Genomic DNA, 11,799 nt, shown 5'->3' with positions numbered 1-11,799 from the left:
CTGTGTCTTTGCAAAGAAATATCACATTTTTGTAATTCACACATACTTGTGAAATCCAAGTTTGTGCACTCTCTTCCTAACAGGACCAGCAAATAAACAAAGAAATAACATATTTGAGGATAGACAGTAAGTACAACCCAATCTATTTGCCACGAGTTGATTATTCTTGTCAATATTAGCTAAGGCTCAATCTTTAAAGACAGTACGATGTAATCATCACACCATCTTTCTCATCGTCATTCCAGCTTGGGCAATCTGAGATTCTACAATTTGCATGTAGAAAATTTATTGGGGGCTTCTCTAGGGAACAGTCTTTTGGAAGGAGAAGTTGAGTCCCCTATAGTGACAATAAAGATCTAAGCCCACCGAAGGAGGAACACTGAAGATGGAAGGAGATGTTACGGAGGACCCTTATTAGAAAAAGTCAATCAGACTGTATTCCCATATCAACCCACCATTGAATGTGAACTGCCCAGGACAAGGGAGCCATTGGCAACTGGAAGAATGAATGCCTTGGACCTGAAGGGGAGTCTGGTGTTGGACACACCATCTACTATGATCTTCATTATAATGAGTCTTTGCTACATGCCCAGCCATATGCTAAGTTCTTTAAACACATTTTCTAATTCTTACTATAGTCCTATGAGGGAGAGACATTTTTGCCCATTTTACAGTTAGGGAGACTGAGGCTTAGGAAAGCTAAGTAACTTGCTCAAGATCACCCACCTACTACTTAGTAATACAAGCTGTGTTCAGACCCAAGCTACACTTTTCCAAAGCCCTTGCACTTAACCACTTCAGTATTGCAGAGAAAACCCTGGACATAGAGTCACGAGGCCAGGGTCCTGTCCCACTGACCAGCTGTACAACTTCACCAAGACACGCAGGTCTGACTCTCTTCTTAACCTGGAGAGGGTAGACGTGCTTCTGAAGCACTCAGGGACTCCCCTCACCCCCATCCCTAAGGCACATAGAAAGTGGGGAGGAAGGGCAGCTGGGCCAGGGCTAGTGGAGAAATGCTTTGGAGATCTGCTCTCCAGGGCTGATGGTGTCCAACCATTGACTTGAAGGTGCCAACAAGAGCAGTGAACTTGAGCACTGTTCAGGCCAGTATCAATATCCGAGGAGCTTTGACACAATGGTAGTGTCTGCAGTTAAATGGGTGGCAGGGTTGCAGCTCTGGATTGTCCAGCCATCTGGAAGCAGGACTCCAGGCAGTGGATAGGAGACAGAGAATTCAGCAGGAGCAGGAAGATGATGTTAAGTGTCCTGCTGACAGGCGCTGATAGGGAGGACTCCAACTGGGCTGGCCTAGTAAGTCTTTAGCATGGCTTATAAGGCCATGTTGATTGTGCCCCTGCAGACATATGCTCCTGCCACATCCATCACTTCACCAACCTTCTGCCCTGCTCCCCACTGCACTGGGCTCCTTTCCCTTTCTACAACATATGCTATGTGCTTTCTCAACTTTAGGCTTCTGCCTGGCTCCCTTTCTTTACCTAGCTAACTCTTACTCATCCCTCAGGTGTCTGCAAGTACTCTTCCAGGAAGCCTTCCTTGGCCTCCCAAGACTGGGTTAGGTGACCCTTCTGTGCTCTCCCAGAGCAGCATGTGTTGGGAATATTATGTAATGATTGGCATGCAATAAGCACTCTGAAAATAGTGGCTATTAATATTATTCATGCTTGACAGCACCTATCATTCTGAATTGGACACCATGCATGCTCTTCCTGGGCTGAATCTCTAGCTTCTGGCACATTGCAGAGCACACAATAGTTGCCTGATAAATATTTGTTAAAATAATAAAATCCTCAGTTACACAATTGGGTAAACATGGACTTGACGGCATGGGGAAGGGGGTGGCCAGGGCTCCCCTGCAATATCTCAGTGACTGGCCCACTAATTCAACACCAGTCTCTGGCAGGGTTTGGGGCTAAGCTTCTGTTTGTCTTGGCTGTTGTGCTTGGGATTGTGTAAGCAATGGGGAGGAATCAACCGGCTGGCTGAAGACACTCAGAGCCTGCAACCGGGAAGGACTAGGATGGACAGGGACCATCGTGTGGGCAGAACTTCTGTTCACAATGTGATTCCACCATTTGTTTATTTAAGAGGCAGTGCAGTTTATGGAATGAGCATGGGATTTGGGGTTAGACACACCTGCATTTAAATCCCTATTCTTTAACCTAAAGCTGTGGAGTGGAGGTTAAGGGCAGAATCTTTGGGGCAAGACTTCCTGGATTCGAATTGCACCTTTTTCACTTCCTGGCTGTGTGACATTAGACATGTTATGCAACCTCTCTGTGTCTTGGTTTTCTCATCTGTAAAATGGAGATAATAATAATTCCTGCTTCACAGGGCTATTATGAGGATTTGTGAGTTAATAATCATAAAGTTCATAAAACAGAGCTTGACAGGTAGTAAGAATGACAGATTTACCTAATCATTCTGAGCCTCAATTTTCTCATCAGAAAAAATGGGCATATGTAGAACATTAGGTACAGTGTCTCATACCTGGCACACTCTCAGTAATTTTTATTATTATTATTATTTCTATTAATATTACTTCTCCTGTAAGTGGAAAATACTTTCTTCAGGTGAACTTGGTTGAAAAACAGAAAGCTTCCTGTGGATACTTCTGGTCTCTACTGACAATTTGGGGAGAAAAGGAGCTACTTCTGTGTGGCTGTGGACAGCTGCTTCCCTGTGCTTTGCCTTCTTTCCCCAGTGCTCTGAAAACCCTCTTCATGGCCCCACACACTCCAGTGCATGCCCATTTCTCTGGCAGATGAGCAAAGGAGGGGTGCATTAGTTTCCTAGGGCTTCCACGACAAAGTGCCACAAACTTGGTGTCTTAAGACAACAGAAATGTATTCTCTCACAGTTCTGGAGCAGAAGTCTGAAATCGAGGTGTCAGCAGGGCCACGCTCCCTCCAAAGGATCTAGAGAAGGACCCTTCCTGGCCTGTTCCAGCTCTGGTGGCTCCCTGCATTCCTCGGCTTTTGGCAGCATCACTCCAATTTCTGTTTCTGCCTCCACATGGACTTCTTTTTCTGTGTGTCTCTGCCCCGATCTCCCTCTGCCTTTCTCATTTAAGGGTTTAGGGTTCACCCTAAATTCTGGATCATTTTATCTGGAGATCCTTAACTTAATTACTTCTGCAAAGACTCTTTTTCTAAATGGGTTCACATTCCCAGGTACCAGGGGTTAGGACATGGTCACATCTTTTGGAGACAACCATTCACACCACTTTAATGGGTACAGGGCCCTAACTGGGTCTAACTAGGATGCATCCCTTTGTTTGGACCAACCTATACCTCCTTTTCCTTTTTATCTTTTCCCTGAACATTTGTTCCAGTCTTGTCTATCCTCCTTAGCTGGGGTCATGGCCAGAACAGCAAGTAACACATGACCAGCCAACTTGCTCCTTCCCGAGCTCCTCTATGTCCCATGTCTGCACTCACCTCCTGTCTCAGGATTCGCTGGGGCAGTATGTTGGACACTTGACCCTGTATTCATCTGAACTCTTGTTCTGCTTGGCCCTCCCAGTTACCTCATAGACAGACAGCAGAGTCAGATGTCACCCTGGGACCTGGCAGTGCCAGCCTGGACTGCCTGGCTCTTCACCAGGGTTGTCTTGGTCACACATCAGGTTTCATAGACAGAGCCAAGGAAAGAGACCCTGGTGAGCTGGAGCAAGTAGAGGCAATGGATCTGGGTCAGAGCAGCAACTATGTTTGCAGTTGGACCAGGCAAATAGGCTCAGAGAAGGAATCTGGGTCAAAGGCTTGGCAGACTGGCAGGAAATATGAGGCCTGATGCTCAAATTAAAAAGGAAACTAGCTTTCCATCTGCACAGGTTAGTTCTTGGTTCTCCTAAGTCTGATTGGGGTCGGTCTGTGACATGTGGCATATTATGGGTTGCAAAAGTCAACTAAATTTAGCATGTATTTATCAAAGATGTTCTATATGCCAGGATCTAGGGATACAGAGGTAAGAAAATCCTTGTCTTTGAGTAGATGAAAGTATTGCACGGGACACACACTTGTACATATGAAGAACTAATTGTCACAAAATATGGTAACTGTACATACACAGTATTATATGGAGCCCAAGGAGAGAATAGCTCATCCTGCCTTGGGTTAGGGAATGGGTTAGCATGGGTACAAACATGTAAAACAGAAACAAATTTTGCCCATAGCATACAGAACCTTGCACTCGCTGCCACCACGTGTATGAATGGGTAAGGAAAAGTAAAACAGCATAGCTGCAGCAAGACAACTGTCCAGTTTTGAACCCCAGCTCTGCAGCTAGCAGAAGAATCAGTGGTAAGTCAGAGACGTACAGTAATTTATCAATAAAAGCCATGTATGACAAACCCACAGCAATTTATTGTGTAACTTATCTCTAAGCAGTGTAATCATTTCAAGCTGAAAATCTCTCTTCCTGCTATAAGGTGGGAGACTTACTAAACTCCCAGTAGAAGGAGCAGCGGCTGCTGGCAAAGCTTCCTCCACCCAAGACAATATTCCTGGGCAGCTCTGGGAGAACTGGAAGCAAGTCTCTCCTCCAGCATGTGCATGGTCTCACAGATTAGCCAATGGCAACATAAATGGCCCATACTGTAGGGATAAAAGCAGTTGATGCAGACTCTGTACATTTAGGTTCAACTTTTGAGCAAATAAAACACAGAGAACCCTTTGTAGTCAACACAAGGACTGAGAAGTGGTGAGCTCTTCAAGGCTGGATGTGAGGCATGCATGAGGATCGTAAATGACACAGGATTGGGATGGCAACAAGTGAAGGTGACCTAGATAACAACGAAGGCAGAAACATTTCAGGTTACACCTCTGCGCATCATAAGGAAGAGAATGGACTAAAAATCACAGCACTGGCTACCTTGTACTGCACGTCTCTAATGCACAAGGTCTACACAAGGCACTGTACATAGCATGGGTGCAATCTGAGCACAGCACTGCCACTTGCCTCTTATGAGCTCTAGTTTGCAGATGATAATGAAGCCTCTGTAAGATGTAGTAAATGGCAGAGTTAGAACCCAGCTCTAACTAGTTAGTGTTCCCTGACATCCAGGCCCATTCTCTTTCCATACCCATCATGATGGTCACATAAGGTGGTTACAGCAGGAATTATTCATAGCTCATCATACCAAGTAAATAGAACAGACTTTGAATAGACTGAACACAGTTCACTTCTGAGTGTGGTTTTAACCTTCTCAAGTTATTTTAATTGTCTTTATAAAGTTCAAAGTAACCCTATCACGTAGGTCCGGCTAAGAGGGAGTGCTTCAAGCAGGGGAACGCAATTGACTTTTGTATTCAAGGTTCCGATGTCCAGAGTGGGCCAACTTTATTAAGAGTGCAGCCCCTTCGTTGGAAGGGGTGGGATATTTCTGCTCAACTTGCAGCACTTGGGGAGGCGTGGACTCTCCCTTTTGTATTCAAGGTTCCGATGTCCAGAGTGGGCCAACTTTATTAAGAGTGCAGCCCCTTCATTGGAAGGGGTGGGATATTTCTGCTCAACTTGCAGCACTTGGGGAGGCGTGGACTCTCCGCAGATGAGGTTGCTGCCTCATGGGGAGACAGTGTTATGGAAAAATGTGTTTACAATACCCTAGAGCGATGAAGGGGTTTGCTGTAATGCTTGGTGCCAACTGGCAAGGTCAGTGGGGACAACTGGGGAGAGTCCAGAAGGAAAAAAACCTGAGGAAGGAGTGAGTAGAACAGAAGAGGGAGCACTGAGTGGTGGCCACAGTGGCAGTTTTAAGTGCTGTTTGGCCCAGACACTCAACAGAGCACCCATGGGTAGAGCACAGATGGATCCTGGGTTGGAGTCCAGCACTTCCAGCAAGGCTCGCGCTTACTCTGACACCTCGGCCTTGAGATCCCATGACTGTAACTCACACCTGATATTTCCTCGGGTGGGTAGGAGAGAGGGGAAATCATGAGGTCAGGGGAGAAAAGTAGGATGACCGGCAGCAAGGCTCGCGCTTACTCTGACACCTCGGCCTTGAGATCCCATGACTGTAACTCACACCTGGTATTTCCTCGGGTGGGGAGGAGAGAGGGGAAATCATGAGGTCAGGGGAGAAAAGTAGGATGACCGGCGACCACTGTGACTGCAGCCTGGGGGAGAGGACCCTGCCTGCCTGGCCCTGGACTCCCTCTCTAACTCATGCCGTCGCTGTCACAGGGCCTCTGACTCATTCAGCCTGAAAACCCAGGAATCAACTTTGACACCTCCAATTCCTTTGCACGTCACACGTGGTCCTCAACACTAAGGGATTTTAGCCCCTGAGTCTTGTTAGACCTGATACCCTGCTCCATCCCACGGCCAGTGACTTGGGTCATGCCCCGTCCTCTGTCCTCTCTTATTGGGACCAGCAAGGGCCTCCCAGCTGGTCTTCCTGCCTCCAGTCTACTCACTGCAGTCCATTCTCTGAGCTACTGCCTAGTGATCTTCCTGAGGAATAAACCAGCCTTGTCACTGCTCTGCTTCCTATTGCCAGAGCAGTGATTCTCAGCTGGAGGCTCCCCTGAGCTCCAAGAATCCAGGGGCAAAATTGCACATTTATGCCACGTGGCAGAGGTGGTCAGTGACTAACAGATATTCCACGTGCATCCCCATGTGTTCTGGCCTCCCTTGCAGTCAGGTTGGGGCATGTGACTGCAGCAGTTTTGTCAACTCACTGTGGTCACACACCATAACTCATGCTTATTTGTGGCTCATGGAGGTTGGATGACTTTTTTGAAAGGAGAAACAAGTTAGTTATTTCAAATTAATTGCATTATTTGGGGGGATTAAAAAGAACTCAATGAAGATATGTGATCCGTAGGAAAGAAAGTACAAAAAAGGAGTTCTTAAGAGTGAATATGGGGGACCACTGGCCTGCAGGGTAATGTCCAGACATGAAGTTCATGTCAAAGCAGCAGAGACTCAAAAGCCTCTCTGGTTTTGCTGGCAATGGCTTCTTGTTGCCCTGTGCTTTGCCAACCTGGACCTCGACTCATTATTCCCCAATCACTTTGCATTTCCATGTGGCCTTGTCCTTGCAAACACTAGTCCCTTGTCCCCAGCCTATCTCAGTCCCCCTCACCCTGCAAGACCCAACGGAAATGTCACCTTCCCTGTTGAGCTCCCATCTCCCTCAGCCATGATCTCAGTCACAGCACCTCTGTCAAATATCAGTCTTTAATCTATGCATCTCTGACTGTTCATTAAAACACGAACTCTCCCACATAGGTAGTGTTTCCTTCCCATCTCTGTGTCCCTAGGACAGTGCCTGGCACACGGGAGGTGTTCACCAACTGTCGCCTTCTTGGGGGTGCCCTTCTAGGCTCCTGGGATGGGCTGGCTGCATGTGGCAATGGATACACTATTTACCTAAGCGGCCCCCTTGCTGCTCCTCCAGCATGCCCAGCTGCTGTCCCTGCAGAGCCCTCACTTTTGCAGGCACCTCTGCCTGGAATGCTCCCTCCACATCTCGCACGGCTCTCTCCCTCACATCAGTCAGAGGGACACTTCCTCTGGTCATTCTCCCTCTCTCTCCTCACTCTGCTTTACATCTTCATAGCACTCATCATCTGGCACATTTTATTTCACATTTACAATTTATTGTGTTTATTGTGTCTTCCCCTAGTAGACTATAAGCTCTGTGAGGTCAGGGACTTTCTCGTGTTCACTGCGCAAGACCAGTTCCTGACACATTAGTCAGTGCTTAAAAAATGTTTTTGAATGAAAAATAATAAAATTATTATACTTTAAGAAATCGAATCTGAAACCTAGCCTTCTACTCTCAAGCGCTGTCTTCTTAAAGCCATCAAACTTTAGAGTGAGAAAGGAATTTAGAGGGTTTACTTTAGCCAAGTGCTGTCACCTCTCCCCCAGGGTGATGGAGATGCAAAGAGGATTACTCAAAGCCCATCTCTTCTGAGCAGTGAGAAGCCCCGAAGGGGTTAATTTCCATGAACCCTCAAGAGAGAGGCATTCCTTGGAAAATTAACACTGAACTGGGGTCTTCTTTCAGTATTTATTCTCCAGGCAAGAAAGTTACAGAAAAAGAACATAGGTGGTTACAAAAAGAACAGTAAGATAATTGTCATGGCAACAGTCATTTGGCTTAGTTGCACCAAGGACATCTGCCCTTGGAGCCAGCAATTTTGCTGTGTTACAATTGTTTACCTACAACAGAGACTTTAGCCTGGGGAAAGCTTCCTGTCTTTTGCAAGCTTAACATTTCTATGTGTAATTTTAAAAAGTTAGGCTATACCTGAAACTACAGGGCTTTGGAAGCTAGGGCCTGTGAAATAACATTTGCTTTATAAATGTTAGTACACTCCACAAAGTATTCTCTTTCAAACAAAGTGAAGACAGAGGTCTCAGATGATGGAATACCTCACCTGTGCAGAACTGGACCCTGTGCAGAGCCAAAATCTGCATCTGACTCCTGGGTCTTGACTCCTAGCACAGTGCCTTGCATGCCGTGAGCATTCAGTTAATCAATGAGTGTTAACTTGAATTAAAACTAGAAAAGGCTAAGCAGAGTTTGGTGTCTGTGTGCACAGCTTTCTGCCCTGAAATAAACTGAGCTCAAAGGACACGGGCCTCTAGAGAGTTACTTGAGAAGGCAGAAGTGTAACAGCTGTAGACCCAAGTTCTCACCCAGATGCACTGACCCTGTCAGGCTGAGCTGGACCAATTAACCTCACTACTACCTGATCCTCTGGACTGGATATCCCCCAAATCTGCAGGCACATCTGGCACTGTTTGCTGGTCAATGAGTGAGAAAAAAAGCCACACTCAGTTTCTCCCACTATTCTCTCACAACATGACACCACACACCAGCAAGGAAGAAAGCAATCAATTCCACAGCAGACACCAGCTGGGTGTCCTCCAATTCAATTCCAACACTGTCTACCTGGAGATAGTGCCATATCCCACAGAATGAGGGCTTAGTCCCCAAGACTGCGCCCATGCCACTTCGGGTACCAAGTGCAAGCCCTGTGCTTCTGACCCATGGGCTATAAATCAGAGTTCCCATGACCCCCTCCTTGGGTTCAATTAATTTTCTAGAGCAGCTCACAGAACTCAGGAAAACACTTACTTTACCGGTTTATTATAAAGGATGTTAGCAAGGATACAGATAAAGAGACACATAGGGCGAGGTATGGGGGAAAGGGTGTGGAGCTTCCATGCTCTCCCTGGACACGCCACCCTCCAGGAACCTCCACATGTTCAGCTGTCCAAAAGCTCCCCAAACCCTGTGCTCTTGAGCTTTTATGATAGCTTCATGACATAGGCATGACAGAAGCATGGACAACCATGTAGAAATGTGATTGGACAAAAAGGGCACGATCTAACAGTAACATACGGTAGGGAAACCCAGCAAGGCCTGTCTGTTCAGATTCTCCTTGGCCACTCTGTGCAGCGTTCCTTCCTCCCAGGCATGGGGCAGGACCCCTTCTGAATTTCTTTATGGCCAGCGCAGGGGAAGATTAGAGTTCTATCCTGGGGAGCCAGGAAGCATGATGATCACAGCTGCCAAAGGATGCTAAGGGTCAAAAAAGAAGAGAATCTCTTTTTTGGCTGGGAGCACTGACCAGGCAACTGCTAGGGAAAAACAAGAAATACAATGGCAGCTCAGTGTGGTGGGCAGTGATTGAGGGGCCCAGGAACTAAAGCTTTTCCCTCTCGACTTTGCACACGGGGACAGTTACTGAAATTGTAGACTTTCACTTGTAAAATAAATCCTGTAGTTAGGAATAATCAGGGTCTCATCACGAAGTTCTTGGCATATATTCCAGGACTATAAGCTCTAAATTATGTACAGTAGTGGTGCAAATTGCCAACAAACTGTGCCTTCCACAATGGGGGGAAACATGATGAAACCCTGGCTTGGTGGATCACAACACAACTGCTCACAGTGCTGGCTCATCTCTCCTTTAGATGGAATAGTGTCACCTTTTCTATATGCTCTATGCACATTTCAGTTTCTGCCCTCAGACTGTCAGGAATACAGAGAGCTCTTTGGCTAAACAGCTAGCATTAAACAAATCAGAAGATTTCAAAGCCTGATGTTCACATGTCCAATACAGACCCAGTACCACCACCCTCCTCTCCTGCAGCCACAGCAGAAACCATCCATGATCAGAGGGTCCAAACCTTGAGCCTTGGACCCCACCTCACAACCCTTCCCTGTCCAGAGAGCCTCTGACAGTCAATGGGGGCTGGCACTTAAAATGAAATTATTTGCCGTCCTAGGTTTTAGTTGTATAAAGCCAGGACTAAAATGTGTACACTGCCCTGAATCTTGTATCTATATTGCTGGGTCATGTATTATGAGTGACATATGGTTGCCTGTCTTGCAGGATTTGCTTTTTTTCTTTTTTCCCTTTCTCTTTTTCAAACAAAGCCAATCGATGGCACAGTCTCCTTAAGCTGTGTTCTAAATGTGCATGGCTATGCAAGATGCAATGTTCTGGCGAGTCACTAGGTGGCATCTAATTGAGACACTCAGTGAGCTATCCCAGAAAACACGCTTTTTAGAGCACACCACAGTTCTCCATTTTGGCTGCCATTGTGTGGTGGGCATGTTGGAGTTAATCCATTGCCATCTGTCTTTATTTTGCTAACGTACTCAGTCGGACGCCACACAATTGAGTTCTGCAAATGTCGGCTCTCCAGTATAGCAATTACTGAGCCTCTTTCTAAACAATATCACCGCACAGCATTCTTCCTGCCTTGCATAGAGCTTGAAACATTTAGGCTCATTTTGACTTGCTTTGCGTATAGGGCTTGTCATCTTCAAAGATTAAGAAAAATTGGTCTGAACTCAAAGCCATAACAAGGCATGGCTTCTCTTTCCAAACTGAGAACATGCCAATCAACATGTTCCCATTACATAAAAACTCCAGGCAGCACAGCAGAGAACGTGGGCTGTGCTGTGCTGCCCACAGAGGCCCCACCACCTCCTCCAGGATGCAGACACTCTGAGTGCATTTTGTGGTTGTCAGTGATGTTGCTATTTTAATATTTGAAGGACTGGTGGGAGGGGACCACAGAGGCCCCACCACCTCCTCCAGGATGCAGACACTCTGAGTGCATTTTGTGGTTGTCAATGATGTTGCTATTTTAATATTTGAAGGACTGGTGGGAGGGGTGGGGAGTGAGGCATGTGACAGCAATCGGAGAAGCAAAAAGAAAGGAAGGAGGAGGGGGGAGCGAGGATGAGCTATTATTTAAATGGCCTGCCTTCCATTGCTGCTCCAGAAGTGGGATGAGTTAATCATCTCAATGGCCTGGAAAGGGTCTTGTTCTCGTTTGCTCATTCATTATCCATTTATTCACTCACTATGTATTGAAGACCTGCTCTCCTGTCACCTACTGCATGAGATGCTCCAGACACAGGTGAGATCAACTCACCAAATGTCATTGCCCTGTTGGAACTTAACAGTTTGTGGGGGGACAGATATCGATTGAGGAAACACAAGTGCTATGGCTGTTGTGAAAGAGACAAACGGAGTCTTGCACAAGCACATGATGGACACCTTCACTGTGCTGGGAAGGAACAGGTCTCCGAGGTAGGTGAAGGTGGAAGGGGTTTTAGAGTTTCGTTCTTCTCTGTTGTACTCCCACATGCTACAAATTCTGCTTTGCAATTAGCAGATACTAAATTAGTATTTGGTGATCAACTAGCAGGTTTTTATTGGCATGGAGTGAGGAAGATCTAGCAGGAGAACCACCGTGAGAACACAGCCCAGTCCCTGATGAAAAGCCAAGAGCTTC

General features: G+C 46.5%; 1 protein-coding gene across 1 annotated transcript in view; it reads right to left on the bottom strand.

The window, feature by feature from the left end:
* The window catches only part of SMIM2 (small integral membrane protein 2), a gene marked incomplete at its 3' end in the record, with an annotated part of 20,003 nt that extends 12,454 nt beyond the window's left edge, over nucleotides 1-7,549 (bottom strand). The window contains 1 exon segment of the mRNA XM_008579956.1: nucleotides 7,399-7,549. Within this exon segment, the coding sequence (XP_008578178.1) occupies nucleotides 7,399-7,549 (151 nt within the window).
* Nucleotides 7,550-11,799: the final 4,250 nt, after the last annotated feature.

The sequence above is a fragment of the Galeopterus variegatus genome, unplaced genomic scaffold (genome assembly GCF_000696425.1).
Source record: "Galeopterus variegatus unplaced genomic scaffold, G_variegatus-3.0.2 Scaffold1993, whole genome shotgun sequence".
Lineage (NCBI taxonomy): Eukaryota > Metazoa > Chordata > Mammalia > Dermoptera > Cynocephalidae > Galeopterus > Galeopterus variegatus.
Note: the sequence above shows the minus strand (reverse complement) of the source record. Positions and strands in the feature narration are given on the sequence as shown.